Raw genomic sequence first — 25286 nt, 5'->3', positions numbered from 1 at the left:
GCGGGCGCCTGTAGTCCCAGCTACTCGGGAGGCTGAGGCAGGAGAATGGCGTGAACCCGGGAGGCGGAGCTTGCAGTGAGCTGAGATCCGGCCACTGCACTCCAGCCTGGGCGACAGAGCGAGACTCCGTCTCAAAAAAAAAAAAAAAAAAAAGAAACTGCTTCTTCCCAGCGTCTCCCCAATCTTGCATCCTTCAAAATGATCTTACCCCCAGACTAGCCATCCCTGGCCTCTCACTGACCTGCCATATAACCTCAGGCACATTAACCTTTCTGTGCCTCAGTTTCCTGATCTGTAAAATGTAAGTAATACCAATTGGAACTATTTCGTGGGCTGGCAGAGGTCCTTGCTGTTTCCCCAGCCCCAGAGCAGTGCCTGGCTGCAAACAATCATTGAATAAACAGTAAATACTCAACAAGCAGCCTACGAAGATGGCGTCTGACTCACCTTTCTACTCCGCAGCTTCCCAGGTCCTGTGAACACAAACTCTTTGCATGCATCATTGGTTAGAAATGGACCCCCTAGATCTCTCTAGAAAAGACCCTGCCTCTCATTTTCCTATCAGCCGTTAGGACCAACACAAAAGTGCTGGCAGATGCTGGGGACATTCCTTTCCCATCTGCAGCCCCAGCTGCTGGCTTCTCTGCAGACTCAACCGGGACACAAAGACACACTCAGCCAAGTGCACTTCGGTTGTCAAGGCCAGGGGTCGCCATGGCAACCCATAAAGCCGGAGCCCTGGGCCTCAGCAGACGGGGCTAACAGGGCCCCATTCAGGGGCGGTGGCACAGGGACAGACGCTTTATCTCACATCCAGCTTTCTCCTCAGACTTCAGCTGCAACAGCCTCTTCTGACTTTCCCCTCGGCATGGGCCCCAGCCCTCTCTCCCTGCAGGCATGACTTCCTATCATCTGCCTCTTGGGCATCATAAAATCATCAGTGACTTGTATAGGGAGACAGGAATACTGCTCTTGGAAGCAGGCAACTGTCTATTCCTGAGAAAGACTGAGAATGATGTTGCGAAAGTAACATGAGCCAGAAATTGGGTCTAAAGTGTGGCTGGGCCGTATATATTATCTAGGCAAGTTGCTGAACTCATCAGGGCCTTAGTTTCTGCATCTGTAAAATGCGAAGAATGAAATCCATTTGTGAAGTCAGGAGGCACTTAACTGGCTTAAGGTCAATTGAAGAAAGTACATAGGATGTAGAAAAGATGCCTGTTGCAGGCCATTTTCTGTTTCCAAAGAGCTCTTTAAAATTGTGCATTTTGGCTGGGTGCGACGGCTCATGCCTATAATCCCAGCACTTTGGGAGGCCGAGGCAGGCGGATCACCTGAGGTCAAAAGTTCGAGACCAGCCTGGCCAATATGGTGAAATCCCAACTCTACTAAAAATACAGAAATCAGCTGAGCGTGGTGGCAGGTGCCTGTAGTCCCAGCTACTCGGCAGGCTGAGGCAGAAGAATTGCTTAAACCTGGGAAGCAAATGTTGCAGTGAGTCGAGATCATGCCACTGCACTCCCATCTGGCCACAAGAGTGAAACTCCATCTCAAAAATATGTAAATGAATAAACAAAAATTGTGAACAACTTCTCCTCCTCCTCCTCCTCCTCCTCCTCCCCCTCCTCCTTCTCCTCCTTCTCCTCCTCCTTCTTCTTCCTCTTCTTCTTCTTTTTAGACAGAGAGAGACAAGGTCTCACTATGTTTCCCAGGCTGGACTTGAAGTTAGTAAATGCACTTCTTCTAGAGCCTGATGAGCTGCTAAAGACTATTGGCACATTCGGTGGCCCTGCTACCAGCCTGAACATCCAGATTTCATAAGAAAGAAGCTGGTCTGCCTCAACCTCTTTCATCCTCTTGCCCTTGTCCTCTCTGCCCACCTCAATCAGGAATCCAGGGAGCATGAACACATCATTGCTAGCAGGCAGGTAGTTACCCAGCCTGTGACAAAATTGGAGAGAAAAACGAACAGACAGGGCTTCAAATCCAAGCCTCCGAATGTGAGACACAGAGAGCCTTTGTTCTGGATGTAGGAAATAATATGGAAAGAAATATCTGCAAAAGGATAAGCTAGTTTTGGATTTCTGATCCTACAAGGGAGAAGGAGTGAAAGAATGGAATTGGCTTAGAAAGGATGCTTGTACCCAGGCTGAAGTAGCTACCCGGGCCAACGCCGCAGAAGGTCCGGCTTATAAAATCTGTTTGTTCAGTTCAATAAATGCTTTCTGCACACCTGTGCTGATTCCCAGAGATTCCTCGGTAAACAAGGACACGTCTTGCTGTGTTCTGTGGGACCTTGTGTTCCCGTGGGGAGTCCAACAAGCAACAAACAAATCAGGTCGGCGTGATTGGAGGAAACGCACTTCCCGTTCAGAGAAAACAAACCACTTTCACGGACTCCAGAAACTGCTAAGTACGCAAAAATCACAGCATATAACAAGTGAAACATTTATATCTCCTTCAAGGACCACACAGTTCCAGACTTGGAAACACTTTGTTGGTGGCTGGAGTCACGCTGTGTGCCTGGCAGCATTCCTACATTCGCTTGCAAAGACCTTAACTTTTCTGTAATTCAAAGTACCTTTCATTTATGCCTGTGTGTGTGTGGGTATCTGCTCTGATTTTATGAATGAATGCCAACCATGTCAAGGTTTCACATACACCATCTTATCTACTCCTGAGACAGATACTTCTATTCCCATTGTTCAAGGTGGTATAAGGAGGCCTCTAAAACCCTGCCCCCCTGACTGAGGCTGCCATTTAGGGTCATCTTCCCAGAGGCAGGGGCTGGCTCAGGGGACCTCAGAGACCAGCTCTGGGAAGCATGTACCTGGAGGGTGCCCTCCGTTTCCAGGGTCCAGAATAGTGCCTGGCCACTGTAGGTGCTCAAAAATACTTGCTGAATTCAATCATGGAGTTTCAGCCCTATACTCCGACAACCGCAGGAACTGAACTGAAAAGCAACCTCTGAGGCCCATCCGTCAGATTAAGGCAATGTTTCTCAAACTTTTTTTCATTGTCATTCCCCTAAAGATTCTTTATTAGCTACATACCCCATGAAATTTTAATTCCACAGATAAATTGTACATCTGCTTATGTATTGTATTTTATACGTGTACTTTATTCATAAAGAGTAAGATTTATTTTCTTCCCCATAAATCAATGTTTACTCTCTTGGGAATACTGATCCCACTAAGAATGCAGGGATTAAGCGCACACCTGCCATGTGCCAGTTGCTGGGTTGGACATTTGTTCTGCTTCATCTTATTCCATTCTTGCAACCGTATTACACAGTATGCATCACCAACCCTGTAAGACTGAGGATGAGTCTGAGGTTCAGAGAGGGTTGTGGCTTATCCTGTGTCACACAGCTTGTCAATGGCAGAGCCAGTCTTCAAACTCGGGTCTGTGAGGCTTTAAAGCTAGTGCTGTTCTGTTTCCTTGCACAGAGAAATAACACGCCCAAGCTCACCTCGTGGAGAAGAGGTGATCCGGGACCAGACGTGTAATCCCAGCACGTTGGGAAGCCAAGGTGAGAGGATCGCTTGAGCCCAGGAGATTGAGATCAGCCTGGGTGACAGAGCGAGACCCCATCTCTAAAAGAAAAAAAAAAAAAAAAAAAAAGAGGTGATTTGGGATTTTAATTTATTTTTATTTTTTATTTTTTATTTTTTTTGAGACGGAGTCTCGCTCTGTCGCCCAGGCTGGAGTGCAGTGGCGCAATCTCGGCTCACTGCAAGCTCCGCCTCCCGGGTTCACGCCATTCTCCTGCCTCAGCCTCCCGAGCAGCTGGGACTACAGGCGCCCACAACCGCGCCCGGCTAACTTTTTTTGTATTTTTAGTAGAGACGGGGTTTCACCGTGGTCTCGATCTCCTGACCTTGTGATCCGCCCGCCTCGGCCTCCCAAAGTGCTGGGATTACAGGCGTGAGCCACCGCGCCCGGCCTTAATTTAATTCTTAAATTAGTTCTTCTGATTCCAACTTCAGTGTCTTTTTACCCAATACATTGCCTCAAAAATATCTTTAGGCTACTTGACAAACTCACTGGGTATAAAAATCAGTGTCTTGGACTATCCCAAGAGGGAAAGGAATAGAAAAGGGACAGAAAGAGGTGCCTGATGGATTGATTGGGAGACTTTGGTCTAAGCTAGAGCACCAGGGTCAGAGTGTAGTTAATGTAACGTAGAAATCAATTCACTGGGCTGTCACCTGCTGGTCTGGTTTGGTTTGGAGTCACAATGAAGGCACAGGTAGTTTGATCTAAGGCAGTACTGCCCAACAGAAATATAACACAAGCTTTCAATGCAAACCACATAGGTAATTTGACATTTTCTGGTAGCCATATGAAAAAAGCAAAAACAGCGGCAACCAATTTTATTCATGTATCTTATTTAACCCATTGTATCTAAAATGTAATAATTTTGATACATAATCAATATAGTTATTATTATTATTATTGAGATGGAGTTTTGCTGTTGTTGCCAAGCTGGAGTGCAGTGGCACGATCTCGACTCACTGCAACCTCCGCCTCCCAGGTTCAAGCGATTCTTCTGCCTCAGCCTCCCGAGTAGCTGGGATTACAAGTGTGTGCCATCACCCCTGGCTAATTTTTGTATTTTTAGTAGAGACAAAGTTTCACCATGTTGGTCAGGCTGGTCTCAAACTCCTGACCTCAAGTGATCCACCCGCCTCGGCCTCCCAAAAGTACTGGGTTTATAGACGTGAGCTACCATGCCCAGCTATCAATATAGTTATTAATAAGATATTGTGCATTTATTTTTCGTGTGTATGCTAAGTCTTCAAAATCTGGTGTGAATTTCACACTCACAGCACATCAGAGTTTAGAATAGCCACGTGTCAGATGTTCAATGACCAGATCTGATGAACGGCTACTGTACTGGCCTGTGTGGGCTGAGACATTGCATCAGGATTGGAGTGTGGTCACAGGAACATACAATCTGATCTGCTGAAATGCCACGGCCTGCCTGGGCCTGTCTGCTGCAATGACTCAGGAACAAGTAGTTTAGTCTAGGAGAGGCTCTCAATGGGATCCAATAAAAAGGGAGTGCAGACATGGCTGGCTACAAGACGTGTGGGACCCAGTGCATCAAATAAATATTCGAGGTCCCTTGTTAGAAAATGGTTACAAATTGCAAGCCAGTGACATGGGGGGATCTTCTGAACACAGGACCCTGTGTGACCACGTAGATCACAAACCCATGAAGCAGGCCTTAGGTACAGAAGGAAAAAAAAAACCCTCCAGGTTTACCCATCACTGACCAAGGCGAGGGTGCTGGGATTACATTTGCAGCAACAAATACAATTAACAGCAGCAACAGCAGACACTTACTTTAGGCCAAACCCTGTTCTAAGTTCTTTAGATATCATAATACCCATCAGAACAACTTTCTGATACTATAATTATCCACTCGTAGCAAAAAAAAAAAAAAGGAAACAGATCACAGAGAGGTTGAGTGATTTGCCCAACATCACACAGCCATGTAGTATCTTTAGTACTAAATTTCACAAAACAGGGCGTTGGGACATAATGTGGCCTGGACTTACATCTGGCTCTGCCTCTGTTTTCTCCACTGGAAAGTGGGTGTGATAGAGCTGTCTCATCCCCAAGCTGCCCTGAGGATGAAATGAGATAATCCACCCACAAAGCTAAGCGGAGTGTCCAGCCTGGGCACTGGAAAATCTTCAAACCCACATAAAAGTTATGAACGTAGTTCCACAACTGCCTGTAATCCTAGAAACTGTTAACATTTTGCCACACTTGTACCCACTCTATTATCTATCTTCTGAATTATTTGAGAGTTAGTTGTGGATATTGTGATATTTCATCCTTAAATCCTTCAGCCTGTACCTTCTAAGAACGAGAATATTCTCTTATATAACCTAGTACAAATGATCTGAGATACAAAGTCACTCTCATGAAGGTATCATTAATAAAATACTATTGTCTTTTATTTATTTATTATTGGCCTATTCACATGAAAATACTATTATCTAATATATAATCTATATTCAGATATTCCCACTTATCCCTAAAATGTCTTCAAATGATTTTTTGGTTTTTTTTGAGACAGGGTCTCGCTCTATCACCTAGGCTGGAGAGCAGTGGCATGATCATGGCTCATGGCTCACTGCAGCCTCGAACTCTTGGGCTCAGGTAATCCTCTTGCCTCAGCCTCCTGAGTAGCTGAGACCACAGGCACACACCACTATGTCCGGCTAGTTTATTTTTATATTTATTTTTTGTAGAGATGCGGTCTCACTATATTCCTGAGGCTAGTCTCTAACTCTTGACCTCAAGTGATCCTCCTTCCTCGGCCTCCCAAAGCACTGGGATTACAGGTATAAGCCACTGAGCCCAGCCCACAAATGTTTTCTGTTCCCCTGATCCAGGCTTCATCCTAGGATCAGACATTGCATTTGGGCTCATGGCTCTTTTATTTCTTTTAACCTGGAACCATTTCTCAGCCCTTTTGCCTTTTAAAAGACATTGGCATTTTAAGAATCCCAGTCAGTCATTTTGCATGTAGTTGCGTGCATAGTTTTCTTTATGTCCTTGCAAAATGAAGTGCAGCTCACGGGCAAATGTGGGGAAAGAGGTTGGTTGGACACGTGATGTCAGAGGCTCCAAGTGATTTCAGCAGGTAGAGGAGGGTGTATAGTGTTAGCTGTTCTTGGGTGGAAATTAAAGATTTCCGGGAAGCAGTGACAGGGGATGTTTAACGATGATTAGCACTTAGCAGGTAGACAGGGGCAGTCGTGGCAGACAGAGGCCAGGGCAGGGGAAGGGGGATGGCAGCCCGGAGGAAATGCAGGCAGCAGCAGTGTGTCTGAGTGTGAGAGTATCACGTGTGATCGGGTCTGTTCCTACTTGAACTGGAAACTTCCTGAGGCCAGTCCTTGTCTCCAGCTCTGTCCTCTCTGCCAGGGTGCCCAGGGCAGTGCCTACTCCAGAGTCAGGGTTCACTTAGAGCAACTGGCTGCCAAGTTTCCCAAATACCCAGGGACATGTAAAGCACAGAGGACCCCCTTCCTCCACCAGTGACCTGGCTACCAGCTTGCACACACCAACTGCAGGAGCTTCAGCGGCAACCTGTCAGGATTCCATATCTTGCCCTGCAAATGAAATTGCATTTTCTAAAATTGCTTTCTTCTGGTTGCCTCTTGGGGCATAGGCTGCTTCTGGGAAAAAAATTCAAAATGAACTTCTAATCAGCCACAAGATGTGAAGAGAGCAGCTGTCCAGAGCTTCCTGATATCTACTCTTGGCGTGAGCCGCCCAGGCTGTCAACTGAGATTCTCACTGCAAACTCTGTCTGAAATGCCCAGTGACAGCGCCCCCTGAGCCTTCCATTCCCCTGAGTTTCAAAGAGAAAGGGGTGTGTGTGTTTGTGCTGTTCTTGTCCTTAGAATGAAGGGAAAGGATTTGTTTTGGGGCTTGAACAAAAATGCCTTTTCAAGGTGACTCTCACTTCATTTCCTAAGACCAGATGCAGGAAGACTGTGGTGTTGCGAGCCTGCTGATGAGAGCAATTCCTTATCTCATCATTTCTATATCCATCTTTCATTATTTTTTCCCCACTTTAAAGGGTCTCCTCCTGCTGTGTTCACAAAGCGTCCTTGAAAAATCTGTGATGTACATTTGTGTGTCCACACAGAGAGCCAGGCACATGTGCACACAGGTACACAGGTGCACAAGGGTGTGTGCCCACACAGTTGCACACCCCAACACCACAGATAACAGGCACTGACAGACACTGGCACCACCTCCCCATGCCAGAAGATACATACACACGTAAGGATGCACACGTGCACACGCACACACACATGTGCACATGCACACACAGACACACATATATATTTGCACTCACGGTGCCTGGTAGTCGGAGTCCTGTGGCGAGCTCAGCTCGCCTGCTTAAAATGCCTTCTCTATGTCATTCTGCAGAGGCCAGGAATGCAGCTGGCTGGGTTCATCCTAAGAGGTGCTGTTGGGCACCAGCTCCCTCCTCAGGAGGGTGTCCTGGATTTCCAGGCAGTCCCAAAACATGGGCACAGGTAGAGGAGACAGAAAAGGGCCACTTGGAAGCAAAGCAGGTTTGGGAAAAGGATGCGCTCAGCTGGAACCCGGCAAATGCACAAGGGAGAGGAATGGAGGGAAGGTGAAGGAGGAGGGGAGAGACAGAACGTGAGAGACTGAAAGATGGATTCAGAAAGAGAAGGGTTTTCAGACAGAAACAGAAAAAATACAACACAGAAACAAAGATTAACAGAGGCAGCAAGAGAGAGATAAACAGAGAGAAAAAAATAGAATACAGATTTTTAAGAAGATGTTTTAAACCCAGCTAGGTTTAAGCCAGAAGGAAAAGCCACATCATTTCAGACCTTGTAAAATAGGCTATCTCCCTCCCCTTTTTCCTTCCAGGGGCCTCTTCCTAGGTTTTTTTTTTTTTTTTTTTTATCAGGCTCAGGAAGCCCTGAAGGGACAAAGCAGAAATCCAGGGCTTCAGATGCCTAAATGGTTTTCCCAGAAGTCTGCTGTTGCGGTGTTGCAGATGCAGCCACAGCCATGACGGGGCTCCGGTGGGGGGGCGTCAAGTCATCTCCAGGACACCCAAGGCAGAGGGGCTGCTCTGGCTCCCATGCTCCACCTGACCCCTTCTCGGGGGTTGGGGAGGAACCTAGGGGAGCAATTACCCAACTCCCCCATTGTAGCCCATGCTGGGTCAACGCGGGTCCACAGGGGGTCCAGAAGAGGAAACGAGGATGGTCACAAGATGGGGAGGGGGCATGAGGGGGGGCAGAGAGCCCTCGGTCACATGCTGCTCATCAGTTACCATGACGACGGCAAGGGGGTGGAGGCACCCAGAATGGAGGCTGCAGGAGAGACACACTGGTTCTAAATCACCGTGACAGCGCTTCGGTTGAGCTATTACGCCGTTGCCGAGGCAACCAATGGGATCAAATCGCAGAGGAAATCTATAATTATTACAAGCCAGATACCGGCATCCTCGGTGCAGTAATCAGCACGTTAGGGCAATTCAACCTGAGCTCTGAGAGGGAGAAACGTCAGCCCCCAGCCCCCAAATCGGGGCAGAACAAGGACCAGAGGGGACTCCACAGAGCAGATCTGTTGATGCTGCAGATTGGGAACCTGGAAGGATCTTTTTGGCCAAATAAAACATAAATTGAGGGGAACCACATGAAATTGACAATATTCACCAGTGAGCCACCGCGCCTGGCCCATTTCTCATGATTTTAAATGAAACTTTCCAATGCACAGCAAAGCCGAAAGAATTTTACAGTAAATCCCTATATACCCACCACTAGCCTCCACCATTCACATGATTACCACCTGTGCTTTATCACATCCTGTGTTTGATGCATTTCAAAGTAAACTGTAGACATCAGTATCCTTCCCCCCAAAATATTTCAACCTGTATAAAATTAAGCACTTGGTAATTTTTAAAACAAAAATAGTAATTTCTTTCTTTTTTTATGAGACGGAGCCTTGCTCTGTCATCCAGGCTGGGGTGCGGTGGCACCATCGTGGCTCACTGCAACCTCAGTCTCCCGGGTTCAAGTGATTCTCCTGCCTCAGCCTCCTGAGTAGCTGGGACTACAGGTACAAGCGACTACACCCAGCTAATTTTTGTATTTTCAGTAGAGACGGGGGTTTCACCATGTTGGCCAGGCTGGTCTCGAACTCCTGACCTCGAGTGATCCACCCTTCCCCGCCGGCCTCCCAAAGTGTTGGGATTACAGGCATGAGCCACTGCACCTAGCCAAAAATAGTAATTTCATATGGTTCAATCTAAAGACAATAAAGTCTAGGTTTCTGTTTTTTTGTCTGTCTAATCTTTCATCCATCTAGCCTTCTCTCCCTCCATCTCTCCAACCATCTTCTCTTCCTACCCATCCATTTTTCCATCCATCCATCCATCCATCCATCCATCCATCCATCCATCCATCCATCTTCCCATCCATCCATCCATCCATCCATCCATCCATCCATCCATCCATCTATCTACCCACCCACCCATCGCTGGGAGAACTCATGCACACTCATGGTTCCCACAAATGATTCACTATCCCCAAATCCTCTCCCTGGTTCAGTAGGATGTCCTTCATATCAAGTGCAATATGTTCTCACAGTTATCATCATCTTCTCCTCACTACACCTATTTCCTTTCCTATGTTGAGCATCTCCATTAACAGACCCACTGCCTACTCATTTGTTTAAACCAGAAACTCAAGAAATCTGATTCCCCCTTCCTGTTATCTTCCTTCACCACCACACCACAGACTTTGACTTCCGCAGTTGCTCTGGGCCCCACCCTTTCCCTCTTTCCTTTGTCCTTGTTCGGGTACCCATTGTTTCCTACCTGGACAGCTGCCCCCACCTCCTGACGGCCCCCCAGCTGCCATCTCACCTTTCCTCTGCTTTCTCCACACTGACTTTTTATCATGAAATATTTGGCCATATTCATGATGCAGGAGAACTGGCACTTCATTCATTGCTGGCAGGAGAGGAAATTCATACAAATGGCTTGGAGAGCAATTTGTCAAAATCTGTAAGATTGTAAGCGCACAGACCATTTATCCCTAGCATAATTGTACTTGAAGGAATTTGCCTCATTTATATAAACTGAAAATCACCTAATTGTCCATCAGTGGGAACTGGTTAAAATAAACTGGGGTACATCCATCACGCAGAATAACCTGTATTCGACAAAAAGAATGCGATGGCGCTTTCCGTACTGATGTGGGAAAGTGATTAATGTTGGTTGCTGGTTGTAATAAATGTTGGTCTTCTCTCTTGTTCTAAAGACTCCTGTAGAAACCACCTAACCAGAGAGTGAGGTAAACACAGAAACACACTTTGGAGGCTTGGAAAGTTGAGAGAATCCAGAAGGTTGGTACAAGAAGGCCTAGTTCTAGTTCCTGCTCAGATGCGAAGGTGCTTGCTCCTGAGCCTACTTCCTCTCTCTCTCTCTCTCTCTCTCTCTCTCTCCCCCCTACCCCCTCTCTCTCTGAGCAGCCTTCTCTCTCTCTCTCTCTCTCTCTCTCTCAGCAGCCTCAACCTCCTGGGCTCAAGCAATCTTTCCATCTCAGCCTCCTGAGTAGCTTGGAGACTACAGGCATGCACTACCACCCCTGAGTAATGTTTTTATTTTTTATTTTTTTGTAGAGACGGGGTCTCGCTATGTTGCCTAGGTTGGTTATGAACTCCTGGGCTCAAGCAATCCTCCCACCTCGCCTCCCAAAGTGCTGGGATTAAAGGTGTGAGCCACTGTGCCCAGCCTCTCATCTCCCTAAGGGGCTGACCATACCTCCCACAGTCATTCTGAAGATCAAATGTCGACATGGAGGTAAAAATGGCATGCGAAAGTATATCTTGCTAAACAAATGAGAGTTACTGTTATTCATTTGTCTTCAGAGTTTACTTAGCCCCCTTCTGAATACTAAACATCCCTAACACATGTAACAAAAGCTGTAACCTTTATTTGTGTTTGAGCACCTATTTTGTGCCTAGGAGTGAGCTAAGTACTTTCTATATATTATCTCATTGACTGAAAGAGTGCTTTTGTGCTAGGGATTTTTGCTTCCATTTCACAGATATTAGTGGAGGCACACAGAGGTTAACTGGCTGGGCTTGGTGGTTCACCCCTGTAATCCCAGCACTTCGGGAGGCCAAAGTGGGCGGATTCCTTGAGCTCAGGAATTCAAGACCAGCCTGGGCAATATAGTGAAAGCAGGTCTCTACCAAAAAAATACAAACATACAAAAATCAGCTAAGAGTGGTGGCACACGTCTGTAGTCCCAGCTACTCAGGTGGTGGAGAGAGGATGGCTTGAGCTTAGGAGGCAGAGGTTGCAGTGAACTGAGATTGTGCCACTGCGCTCCAGCCTGGGTGACAAAGTGAGACCCTGTCTCAAAAAAAAGGTTAACTGACTGTTCTAATAGCATACAGGGAGTACTGCTACCCCGATAAGCCCCTACATCTTTCTGATTGCCACGTCCACGCTTTTCTCATTCCTTAACCATTGCTACTTTCTATATCATGTCTTTAGACCTGTACTATTGAAAATAAATATAGGCCTGGCGTGGTGGCTCACGCCTGTAATCCCAGCGCTTTGGGAGGCCAAGGCAGGCGGATCATTTGAGGCCAGGGGTTCGAGACCAGCTTGGCTAACATGGTGAAACCCCGTCTCTACTAAAAACACAAAAATTAGCTGGGTGCGGTGGCAGGCACCTGTAATCCTTGCTACTCTGGAGGCTGAAGCAGGAGAATCGCTTGAACCCAGGAGGCGGAGGTTGCAGTGAGCTGAGATTATGCCACTGCACTCCAGCCTGGGCGACAGAGTGAGACTCCATCTCAAAAAAAAAAAAAAAAAAAAAGAAAAGAAATATAAATGTGAGTCACGTGTGTCAATTAAAATTTTCTAGTGGTCACATCAAAAAAGAAAAGAAACAGATGAAATTCATTTTTTAGAACACATGGAAAAAGGCAAAAATCGAAAAAAGATAAATAATACATTAAAAAATAAATCACTAAAAATAAAGAAATTAATATGAATTCTATTTAACCTGATGTGTCCTCAAAATCTCATCATTTCACCATGTCATAAATTAGCATAAAACTAATTACTATGAAAACGAATTAGTGAAATGTTAATATTTTGATATCCTTTTTGGCATACCAAGTCTTCAGAATTAGATGTGTGTTTTACGCTTACAGCACGTCCCCGTTCAGACGAACCCCATTTCAGGCACTTGGTAGCCAGGTGTGACTCACTGGAAAATGTAGCTAAGGTGGGACTGACATACACCTAAAGTGAGACTAAACCTTAAATAACAATACTGGCCACCGTTTATTGAGCACCTCTGTTTATTCTCATGAGTCTGTGGAGTAGGTGCTCTTACAAGCTACAGAGGGAGAAAATAAAGCGCAGGTAGTTTAGAACATGCCCCAGATCTCGGAGCTATTTACCTGGGGAACTGCAGTTTGAACCAAAGCCCAAAGCTCATCCAGCAACCTGGCTTCTTCTGTTCTTGCCAATGAATGCCGAATATTTATTACATGTCAGTCATGTGTCTGTAAAATTTAAATCCCTAAGAAAAGAATTTAATCTGTGGCAGTTAATTTTAAAGAATTTGATTGGCCAGGTGCACTGGCTCACACTTGTAATTTCAGCACCTTGGGAGGCCGAGGCCGGGAGATTGCTTGAGCCCAGGAGTTCAAGACCAGTCTGGGCAACAAAGTGAGACACAGCCCTGTCCCTGAGTTCCCCCCGCCTCCACCACCCCACCACCACCATCCCTGTCTCTACAGAAAATAAAAAACCATTAGCTAGGTGTGGTGGTGTGCACCTGTGGTCCCAGTTACATGGGAGGCTGAGGCAGGAAGATCCTTTGAGCCCGGGAGTTTGAGGCTGCAGTGAGCTACGATCATACCACTGCACTCCAGCCTGGGCAACATGGCAAGACCCTGTCTCTTGAGTTAAAAAGTATGCAACTAATTCTGAACTTCTGACCAGCGTGAGACCTTAAGAACTGATAATAAACCAAACAATTAATTTCTCTCTCCCAGCAAGTCTCCTTTTGTCTAGATGGGATGAGAATTACAGGGAATGATCAAGTTCAGGCTTCCACCCTCCAGAGCAGCTACCCGTAGGAACACAAGGCAGACTTCATTATTTCATGGGATCACATCATAGGAAGTCCACTGGTTCCAGCTTTCTCCTCCTACTCAGGCCAAGTCTGACCACTGATTTTAATTATGACATGCAAGTACTGGCAAGATTCTCTTGGAGATGAGGATGCCGGTGATGATTTCGTGAGTTTCATGACTGGTTCTGGGATGATAACCTGGGGTTGCCAATATCCCTAACTCCTGGCCAGGCGCAGTAGCTCACTCCTATAATCTCGGCACTTTGGGAGGCCAAGGCTGGAGATTTGCTTGAGCTGAGGAGTTCAAGACCAGCCTGGGCAACACAGTGAAGCCCCTGTCTCTACAAAATAAATAAGTAAAGTTTAAAAAAAGTTCCCTAATTCCTGGCTAGGATGCACTGGAGTTCAGTCCAGCTAGCTTTTAGGTTCCACAGTGTGGCTGCTGTTTTAGAAATGTAAGCTTCTCTCTTGCCGCTTGCAAACTGAGATAAAGGTAAATCACATTTTAGCTCTCACTTCTTGAACATAACCACAATTACATGGTCATCAGCTTGAGGGTGAAATTAGGGAAGGGAGGAAGAAAAGGGACTCTCATTTGCCTCTAAAATGTCTCTAAATCTGGGCTGGGCACATTGGCTCACGCCTGTGATCCCAGCACTTTGGGAGGCTGAGATGGGAGGATTGCTGGGTCCAGGAGCTGGAGACCCGGGCAACATAGTGAAACCCCGTCTCCACTAAAAATAAAAATAAAAAAAATAGTCTGGCATGGTAGTGTGTGCCTGTAGTCCCAGCTACTAGGGAGGCTGAGGTGGGAGGATGGCTTGAGTCTGGGAGGTCGAGGCTGCAGCGAGCCGTGATTGCACCACTGTACTCCAGCCTGGGTGACAGAGGGAGACCTAGTCTCAAAAAAAACAACAAAAAAAGTGATTATTCTGCTAGACCACCATGGGCATTGCTCACTAGCATGGGGAGAGAGTCATCTTCCAGCCTCCACTGCCCTAGCCTGTCACTTCTCAGCTCAGCGGTGGCTCCCAGCCTTTCATGAAGCATCTGGGACCTTGCCTAACCCACTTCTGCCAGCCTCTCTTTCCTGAGTCCTGACATGCCACCCCACCCATTCCACCCTCTGATTCCTGGAGGGCACAGAGCTCTGCAGCCTCAGGGCCTTTGCACCTGCCATTCTCGCAGCCAAGTCTGCTTCCCTCACTCCTCCCTAGCCAAAACCTAGGAATCACTGAGGTCTCAAACACTCCATGTTATCTCTTCGGAGAAGCATTTATAAACCTTCTTGTGGAAATACAATTGTCTTGCTGTAATTTCTTAGAGCTCCTTGTGTAATTCTTTCCATTCATCACAGTTCGTACTTATATATTTATTTGCATGAGTATCTTTGTTTTTTGAGACAGGGTCTTGCTCTGTCTCCCAGGCTGGAGTGCAGTGGCACGATCTCGACTCACTGCAGCCTCCACCTCCCAGGTTCAAGTGATTCTTGTGCCTCAGCCTCCCGAGTAGCTGGAATACAGGAGCATGCCACCATGCCCAGCTAATTTTTGTATTTTTGGTAGAGACGAGGTTTCACCATGTTGGCCAGGCTAGTTCATGGCCTCAAGTGATCCACCCACCTCGGCCTCCCAAAGTGCTGGGATTACAGGCGTGAGCCACCCTGCCTGGCCTCTTTTTTTTTGAAACAGGGTCTCACTCTGTTGCCCAGGCTGGAGTGCAGTGGTGCAATCACAGCTCACTGCAGCTTTTCCTTCAGGGTTCAAGTGATCCTTCCACCTCAGCCTCTTGGCTAGGATGACTGGTGTGTGCCACCATGCCTGGCTAATTTTTTGTGTATTTTTTTTTTGAGCTGATATTTTTTTTTAAGAACTGATAATAAACCGAACAATTAATTTCTCTCTCCCAGCAAGTCTCCTTTTGCCTAGATGGGATGAGAATTAGAGGGAATGATCAAGTTCAGGCTTCCACCCTCCAGAGCAGCTACCCGTAGGCGGACTTCATTCTTTCATGAGATCACATCTGAGGAAGGCCACTGGTTCCAGCTTTCTCCTCCTACTCAGGCTAAGTCTGATCACTGATTGACAGGGTTGACAGAGCCATGTTGCCCAGACTGTTCTCAAGTGATCCACCTGCCTCAGCCTTTCAGGGTGTTGGCATTACAGGCGTGAGCCACTGCAGCCAGCATGAGTATCTTTTCTTTCTTTCTTTTTTTTTTTTTTGAGACAGAGTCTCGCTCTGTCGTGTAGGCTGGAGTGCAGTGGCTGGATCTCAGCTCACTGCAAGCTCCGCCTCCCGGGTTTACGCCATTCTCCTGCCTCAGCCTCCCTAGCAGCTGAGACTACAGGTGCCCGCCACCTCGCCCGGCTAGTTTTTTTGTATTTTTTAGTAGAGACGGGGTTTCACTGTGTTCGCCAGGATGGTCTCGATCTCCTGACCTCGTGATCCGCCCGTCTCAGCCTCCCAAAGTGCTGGGATTACAGGCTTGAGCCACCGCGCCCGGCCAGAGTATCTTTTCAATGTGTGCCTTCCAGGCTAGCCCCGGAGATGGACTGCACAGTGCCCAACACACCCAACAGGCACACTGAATATTTGTCCAGTGAATTCCTATTATTCCCGTTTTACAGATTAAGGGAGCTGAGGCCTTGGAAGAAACGTCATTCCCCCAAAGGACAGAACTATAAAACAAATTATTGCGACTCCACTGTGTGCAAATTCGTAATCCAAGCGCACCGAGGTTCTACCAAGAAACGTGGGCTAATGGCTGGTGCACAATTATACTCAAGCAATAGCATCATTTGGGCTATGAAACCTGACTTCCCTCTTAGCTGCTTTGTCAAACTGAGGAGGTGCGTCAGGTGTGGAGTCAAATCTGTTCTCTTTGAAATGAGATCCAGAACAAAAAAACAACCAACCAATCAACAAACCAACCACCAACCAACCCACCGCCTGGGAGTTCAGCTATCCTTCTGTCTGATCTCAGGTCTGAAAGCCAGACCATCACCCCTGGCTCGCTCTCTCTCAACAGACACTGCTGGAGAGTATCTGAATCCAGCCCTTTTGGAAAACAACATAAAGAGATATTAAATATTTTGACCTCAAGAAGTCTCAACTCAGTGTTACAGCTCTTTTAGAATTTGTCTAGCAGGCTTTCCAGTAAAGACTGGAAAGCCCTGATATGGTTTGGCTCTGTGTCCCCACCCAAATCTCATCTTGAATTATAATCCCCATGTGTTGAGGGAGGGATCTGGTGGGAGGTGACTGGATCATGGGGGCAGTTTCCCCCATGCTGTTCTCGTGCTAGTGAGTTCTCACGAGATCTGATGCTTTTAAAGTGGCAGTTTTCCCTGCGTGCTCTCTCTCTCTCCTGCCACCTTGTGAAGAAGGTGCCTGCTTCCCCTTCACTTTCTGCCATGATTGTAAATTTCCTGAGGCCTCCCCAGGCATGTGGAACTGTGAGTCAGTTAAGCCTCTTTTGTTTATAAATTACCCAGTCTCAGGTAGTATCTTTATAGTAGAGTGAAAACTGACTAATACAGCACCCTATCAAAAAAAAAAAATTCCAACTCTAGAAATTTAGCTAATGCAAGCAATACTACATGAAGGAATAGTTCTATGCTCAGAGATGTTCAGAGCAGTGTAATTTAAAGAGCCAGGCACAGTGTCTTATGCTTATAATCCCAGCACTTTGGGAGGCTGAGGTGGGAGGATTGCTTGAGGCCAAGAGTTCGAGACCAGCCTGGGCAACATAGTGAGACCCCGTTTATACAAAAATTTAAAAAGTTAAAAAAAAAAAAAAAAGAAGCATGCTCAGTTGAAAACAATGTAAATGACCAATGGTAGAGGATCGCTCAAATAAGTTGTGGTAGAACAACTTGATTATATGACATTTACTGAAAACTGTATAAAAAGACAGGGAAGTGATTTTTGAAGCCATGTAATGAGAGAAAAAAAGAACATAAAATTTTATATGCAGTTTGGCTATAATTTTTTACAGGCACAAAAAAAAATCAGAAACTGCTACACAATAAAGGAAGACTGGAAAGAAATGTGGTTTCTGTTTAACACCACTGCATTTTGGATATGAGGCTATGGCGTGGCCATCTACTTGTTTCCACCTTTTTGTAATTTCTGAGTCTTCATTAACAACCTGTATTATTCATTTTATCAAATGTTTGGAGAAAAGAAGCCTCTCTAGCATTTTCAAATAATATGCACAGAGATACTTCACCAGGGCATGAGAGTAACTTCAGTGGATGGCAGTTCAATGTGTCCAGATATTTAATTACAGGAAAACAACTATTGAGTAACTCGACATGGCATTAACAGACAGCCCCAGAGGCACTTGGAAATTGATCTGTGTTCGGTTTGGTTTCTGAATGTGTGGAAAGAGGAGATGAGCTTCCAAACAGACTATAAAAAGGACATTAGCTTTCTGGCATTGCATCTGCCAAATTGGATTTTAGTTCCCAGGTGGAAATACTTAAAGTTGAAAGTAGGTCAACCCATTCAGGGCGTTTAGCGCACTTGCAGTTGACACAAAGGGAAACTTCTCGACTCATCCCAAGATAGTGGAAGAAAGGAAAGCTTGGAGTTAAGAAGTCTCGGCCGGGCGCGGTGGCTCAAGCCTGTAATCCCAGCACTTTGGGAGGCCGAGAAGGGCGGATCACGAGGTCAGGAGATCGAGACCATCCTGGCTAACACGGTGAAACCCCGTCTCTACTAAGAAATACAAAAAATAGCCGGGCGAGGTGGCAGCGCCTGTAGTCCCAGCTACTCGGGAGGCTGAGGCCGGAGAATGGCGTGAACCCGGGAGGCGGAGCTTGCAGTGAGCTGAGGTCCGGCCACTGCACTCCAGCCTGGGCGACAGCGCGAGACTCCGTCTCAAAAAAAAAAAAGAAGTCTCAAATTTCTGGAAGGCCAGGAAAGAGGATGTTCTTGAGGCTCTGTGCTCTGGGATGCAGACTGTAGCCTAAGGATCCACAACTATGGCCACTGGCCTGCTTTTTTAAATAAAGCTTTATTGAAACACAGCTACACCCATTCATTCATGGCTGCTTTGGGCTACAATGGCAGAGTTGAATAGTGGCAAGAGAAACCACAAGGCCCACATGCCAAAAATATTTACTGTCTGGCTCTTCACAGGAACAGTTTGCTAACCCCTCATGTAGGCATTCCGAGCCTTCAAACTATAGGTCTTTCCTATCTTCCTAATATCAAACTGGTGATCCATTTCACTCAATTTCAAGCAGAGTTCAGATTTTAGAGAATGGACACAGACCCAAGCCACTTTTGCCCTCAGACACTGTCTCCTTTTTCTGCTAACATACCAGCAACACAAAAAGTGCATGCTTTTCCTAAGTCACCATTTGCCGTCCACCTAAATGTTCTATTATTTATCAACCTTCCAATGGCCCCCTGATATGGTTTGGATCTGTGTCCCCACCCAAATCTCACATTGAAATGTAATCCCCAATGTTGGAGGACGGGCCTGGTGGGAGGGGACTGGATCATGGGGGTGGGCTTCCCATGCTTCTCATGAATAGTTTAGCACCATCCCTTTGGTGCTGTTCTTGTGATAGAGTTCTCATGAGATCTGGTTGTTTACAAGAGTGTAGCCAGGTGTGGTGACTCCCGCCTGCAATCCCAGCACTTTCGGAGGCCAAGGTGGGAGGATCACCTAAGGTCGGGAGTTCGAGACCAGCTTGGTCAACAGGGTGAAACCCCGTCTCTACGAAACATATAAAAATTAGCTGGGCATGGTGGTGCACGCCTGTAATCCCAGCTGTAGTCCTAGCTACTTGGGAGGCTGAGGCAGGATGACTGCTTGAGCCAGGGAGTTCAAGACCAGCCTGAGCAATACAGTAGACCCCATTTCTAAAAAAAAAAAAAAAAAAAAAGTTTTTAAATTAGCCAGGTGTAGTGGTGCACACCTGTAGTTCCAGTTACTTGGGAAACTGAGGTGGGAAGACTGCTTGATCCCAGGAGTTCAAGGCTGCAGGGGAGCTATGATCAAGCCACTGCACTCCAGCCTGGGTGACAGCAAGTCAACGTCTCTTTAAAAAATGAATTGTGGGATTTCACAAACAGTGTAGAGGGAGACGCCTGACACCAGGGAGTATCTACTGTATGATTCCATTTATAAAGTTCTAAAATAGGCACAGCTAATCTATGGTGAACATGTTAAATAGCAGTTACCCACTGGGGCATGAGGGAACTTTCCTGGGGGCTGGGGATGGTCTAGATCTTTATCTAGGTGCTTGTTACATGGTTGTAGTCACAGGTGAAAATTCATGGAGGTGTGTATATAAGTTCAGTGCAGTTTGCTGTGTTAAGTTATTCATCAACTTAAAGATAAAAGGAGGAAGAGAATATCAGGAAAGTCCAGCCCCCTTGCCCCAAAATTAATTTTGCAATTTTAGTTAATGGTTCTCGTCCAAGTAATTGCAAGCTGTGAGAGGGCAAAAACCACACGTGCAATACTCATGTCAGTATCCTACACCCAGCACAGTGTACATACAGGGCAAACATGGAGAAGTATTCACTGCAGGCTGGGCGCGGAGGTTCATGCCTGTAATCCCAGCACTTTGGGAGGCAGAGGTGGGTGGATCACTTGAGTCCAGGAGACCAGCCTGGGCAACATGGTGTAACTCAGTCTCTAGAAAAATTACAAAAAAATACTAAAATTAGCCAGGTGGCACACACCTATAGTCCCAGCTACTTGGAAGGCTGAGGTGGGAGGATCACTTGGGCCCAGAAGGTCAAGGTTGCAGTGAGCCAGATCATGCCACTGCACTCCAGCCTGGGTGACAGAGTGAGGCTCTGTCTTGACAGAAAGAAAGAGAGAGAGAGAAGAAGAAGAGCCAGAAGAAGAAGAAGGAGGAGAAGGAGAAGAGAAGAGAAGAGAAGAGGAAATATTCACTGCACCAGCCTGGGCAACATGGCAAAACCCTGTCTCTATAAAAAATATTAGCCAGGTGTGTTGGTGCACACCTGTAGTCCCAGCTACTCAGGAGGATGGGGTGGGAGGATCGTTTAAGCCCAGGAGACCAAAGTTGCAGTGAGCCGAGATCACACCACTGCACTCCAGCCTGGGTGACAGAGTGAGGTCCTGTTTTATTTTATTTTATTATTATTATTTTTGAGACGGAGTCTCACTTAGTTGCCCAGGCTGGAGTGCAGTGGCATGATCTCAGCTCACTGCAACCTCCAGTTCCCGGGTTCAAGTGATTCTCCTACTTCAGCCTAAGTAGCTGGGATTACGGGCACCTGCTATCATGCCTGGCCAATTTTTGTATTTTTGTAGAGATAGGGTTTCACCATGTTGGCCAGGCTGGTCTTGAACTCCGACCTTAAGTGATCCAAGGCCGTTTAAAAAAAGTTCACTGGAAAAATAAATAAATGAAGTAATCACTACTTAAGGGGCCGTTTGCACATTCCAAAGATGGCCGCAACAGCACCTCCCCTCCCCAGTCTCTTCCCTCTGTGACCTAGTCACCCCTCACTGGGAGGTGGCATCTATCTCTCCCCACATTGGATCTGGGGCAGTTCTGTAACTACCTCAACCAAAACTATATGGCACACAGTGGAAAACAGGCAGTTCATCAAAAAGTTACATAGAGAATCACCATATGACCCAGGAATTCCACTGCTAGGTACATACCCCAAAGACTGAGAGCAAGGACTCGAACAGATCCTTATCTGCTGTTGTTCATTGCAGCACTACTTGTTCTTTGTTTGTTTTTTCTTTTTGAGACAGAGTTTCCCTCTGTTGCCTAGGCTGAAGTGCAGTGGTGTAATCTTGGCTCACTGCAACCTCCACCTCCTTGGTTCAAGTGATTCATGTGCGTCAGCCTCCCCAGTAGCTGGGATTACAGGTGTGTGCCACCACGCCTGGTTAATTTTCAGATTTTTTTTAGTAGAGATGGTGTTTCGCCATGTTGGCCAGGTTGGTCTTGAACTCCTGACCTAGGGTGATCTGCCCACCTCAGCCTCCCAAAGTGCTGGGATTACAGGCACGAGCCACTGCGCCCTGCCAATTGTGGCACTATTCATAAGAGCCAGAAGGCCGGGCGCAGGGGCTCACACCTGTAATCCCAATACTTTGGGAGGCCGAGGCGGGCGGATCACTTGAGGTCAGGAGTTTGAGACCAGCCTGGACAACATGGTGAAACCTCATCTCTACTAAAAATACAAAAATTAGCCAGGCATGGTGGCAGGTGCCTGTAATCCCAGCTACTCGGGAGGCTGAAGCAGGAGAATCACTTGAACCCGGGAGTTGGAGGTTGCGGTGAGCTGAGATCGCACCATTCCTCTCCAGCCTGGGGGACAAGAGTGAAACTCCATCTCAAAAAAAAAAAAAAAAAGGGCTAGACGGTGGAAACTAACCCAAGGGTCCATGAGCAGATGAGGAGATAAACAAAATGTGATTTCTCCACACAACAGAACAGAGCAATTGCTGAAGGAGGGCCATGCGCTCAGCTACTCTCAACCACTCCTCTGGCAGCAGAGCAGGTTGGAACCCTAGGGTCATCAGAGAGAGTACAGTCCTACTGATCTCTGGATGTTGGACTTCTGGCCTCTAGAACTGTAAGAGAATAAATTTTCATTGTTTTGAGTCACTCAGTTTGTGGCAATTTTTTTGCAGCAGCTCCAGGAAGTGAATGTATGGTCTCAATGAATATTTTTACCAATCACGTCAGTTATTACTATTACCACCTCCAATTTACACAGGATCACCTCCTGTGATTTAAAACTTGCACAGGGCCAGGTGCGGCGGCTCACGCCTGTAATCCCAGCACTTTGGGAGGCCGAGGCAGGTGGATCACCTGAGGTCAGGAGTTTGAGACCAGCCTGGCCAACACAGTGAAACCCCATCTCAACTAAAACTACAAAAACTTAGCCAGGCGTGGTCACTCGTACCTGTAATCCCAGCTACTCGGGAGGCTGAGGCAGGAGAATCGCTTGAACCTGGGAGGCGGAGGTTGCAGTGAGCTGCAATCACACCACTGTACTCCAACCTGGGTGACAGAGCAAGATCCTGACTTAAAAAAACAAAAAACAACAACAAAAGAAACTTGCACAGGAGGAAAGGGAGGTTCAAATTCATACATTATTACAAGGGCTCGGATCTGAACCCAGGCACTGACTGCAATTGCTTGTGTCTGGACTGTTCCAGGCATTTCCAAGTCATCCTCTCTTCCTGTCTCCACCTGAATCCAAGCCACTTCCACTTGTAATTGGCTGTGGCAGCCGCCTAAGTGGTCGCTCTGATCCCATCGAGGTCTTGTTCAATCCACTTTGCACGGAGCAGCCAGAGGGATTATTTTAAAGTGAAACACATCGTGTCACTCCCTAGTTAATAACCTACCAAAGATCTCTAATTGCAGAGATAATAAAACCCAACCTTCTAATGATGACCTCAGTCCTCCCAACGTGGGACCTGCCATGCATCTGCTGTGTCCCTGCCTGGAATGAGCTTCCCCCAGGCCCGAAACGGCTATCTCATTCTTCAGCCCAAATACCACCTGCTCAGAACAGCCTTCCCTGACCCAAACTTAAAGTAGCCCCACTGCTTTCAGATCAACACATTTTATTTTTGTCACCCTTATCTGTCTCTTTCTCATTCGTTCATGATTCATCGGTCTCTCTCTGCCAGCACGCAAGCTCCTCATCTCTTGTTTTCCTTGATTTCACAGTCAATGCGCAATATAAGTTACATGTTGAGTGTTGGTAATTCTCTGGGACACGGACGCCTCTGGGGATGGGAACAGCAGGCCAGTTTTCCAGGAGGAAAAATTAAAATCAACGAATGATGGCTCAACCTGAGGAACTTCCTCCACAGGGGAAGTGGACACCCTGGGGTCAGCTTGAAGAGGCCTGTCTAAGACCAGGCTTGTCTGATCTGCCCCCAGGGCACCTGGCTGTTTGGAATACTTCCTATTCACTCCGGTGATGGTCCCATGGGTCCATCAGCATCTATAGGCCAGAAGAAGGGCTGGCCAGAGCTCAGGGACCACAGTCAGGTTGCCGATACCAAACTTCTCTCTTTATTTATTTTTTTGAGACAGTCTTGCTGTGTCACCCAGGCTGGAGTACAGTGGCACGGTCTCGGCTCACAGCAACCTCTGCCTCCTTTCAAGTGATTCTCCTACCTCTGCCCCCTGAGTAGCTGGGATTACAGGCGTGCACCACACACGGCTAATTTTTGTATTTTTAGTACAGACGGGGTTTCACCATGTTGGCCATGCTGGTCTTGAACTCCTGACCTTAAGTGATCTGTCCGCCTCAGCCTCCCAAAGCGTTGGGATTAGAGGAGTGAGCCGCCATACCTGGCCTGATCCCAAACTTTTTGAGAGCTCCCAAGCAGAGGGCAGCCTTCTTCCCCAAGGTCCCCCTGCACGGTCACCCTGGCCCTTCTTTAATCCTGCTGGGTTCCCAGTGCTGTGCTGAGTCCTGGACAGAATGGAGTGCAACCGTAGGAACCTTGGAGTACAGAGGCAATGAGGCCCAGGTGTTAGGGTCATGGACTATGCACTCAGACCTCAGTTTGAGTCCCAGCTCTGTCCTGTACTATGGTTGCAATCTTCAATAAGTTACAAAATGGAAGGTGGATTTTGGCTCAGTAACTAGGAAAGCTCCTTGCCTTGGAGTGGGATCCACTCTGGAGGCTGGACGCCTTCTTCTCTAAGATGCAGGAGACAGGCTTTAAGCATCCAGCAAAGGGACTTGGTTTGGACCCGATCTGCTCAGAGATCCCTCATGGTCCCAGGTTCTAAGGTTCTGTGCATTGTTTAATTGTCCACTCCCTCGGGTCAACTGCTGAACCCCAAGAACTGGCATTGAGCTGGTGTACTGGAGTCAAACCACTCTGTTCAGTTACCACTGAAAACTGCTCTGTATCTCTACTGACTTCGAGTGCTATGCATTTTGAGACTTAACATCACTCCAATGCAAGGAAAATTTCTTTCCACTTAGCAGATGAGAAAACGGAGGCAAAGAAAGCCAACAGGCCCTTTGGTGGATCAGGCTTTATCTATACTCACGCCATGCTAACTGATTTCCAGACATCGCTGATGCTCTTAAACATCTTGTGATGCAGTGGAGTAGTGCCAGTTTGCAGACTGAGAAGCTGAGGCTGAGATAAGGTTCAGCAAAACTCATTCTATTCTTGCCACAAGTAAGTGGCAGTTGGGATTTGAACCAGGTCTGTCTGGCTGCCTCGTTTTTCTGCAGAATCATGAATGCAGTGCTTAGGGGTGATTCTGCAGAGGTGGAGAAACACAATCTTTACAATTATTTGGCTCCTGCGGAAAATTAAAACTACAGCAAGGCGCTGGCCTCTTATCTCAAGCAGTATGAACCATCTGCTTCTCATTCCAGTCTTTTAACAGAAATCTCCGAAGAGTTCACCTCTCTCTCCCACAATGCCAACTCCAGTGGGGAGATGTCTTGTAGACTCAGCACTTTATTCCCAAACTGTGTAGTTTTCACATGCTGCTCTTACTTCCAAAGGACGTCCCCAAGCAAAGCTGGGGTTCTCCAGACTCGAGACCCAGAACAAAGAACTGAGCTCATGGGGACGCAGTCACTGGT

The 25286-nt window shown here is 46.9% G+C and overlaps 1 protein-coding gene and 1 non-coding gene across 5 annotated transcripts in view; one reads left to right on the top strand and one right to left on the bottom strand.

Moving 5' to 3' along the window:
- ABAT (4-aminobutyrate aminotransferase) overlaps positions 1-25286 on the bottom strand; it is a 105546-nt gene that overhangs the window by 62266 nt on the left and 17994 nt on the right. Inside the window, exon 1 of one of the 4 annotated variants that reach the window (XM_009195956.4) lies at positions 20212-20290. The exons of 1 other annotated variant lie outside the window; for it this stretch is intronic. In XM_009195956.4, coding sequence (XP_009194220.1) covers positions 20212-20260 — 49 coding nt within the window. In that variant the 5' untranslated portion in view covers positions 20261-20290. Of the gene's footprint in view, positions 1-447; positions 686-7891; positions 8814-20211; positions 20291-25286 lie in introns of those variants that run through there. 2 more of the 4 variants (XM_009195957.4, XM_003916510.5) reach the window with 2 other exon arrangements.
- LOC116271349 lies at positions 16806-16867 on the top strand. Its single transcript, XR_004179913.1, has one exon. It is a non-coding gene; the product is annotated as a U7 small nuclear RNA (small nuclear RNA).

Source organism: Papio anubis, chromosome 18 (assembly GCF_008728515.1).
Source record: "Papio anubis isolate 15944 chromosome 18, Panubis1.0, whole genome shotgun sequence".
NCBI classification, from domain to species: domain Eukaryota; kingdom Metazoa; phylum Chordata; class Mammalia; order Primates; family Cercopithecidae; genus Papio; species Papio anubis.
Note: the sequence above shows the minus strand (reverse complement) of the source record. Positions and strands in the feature narration are given on the sequence as shown.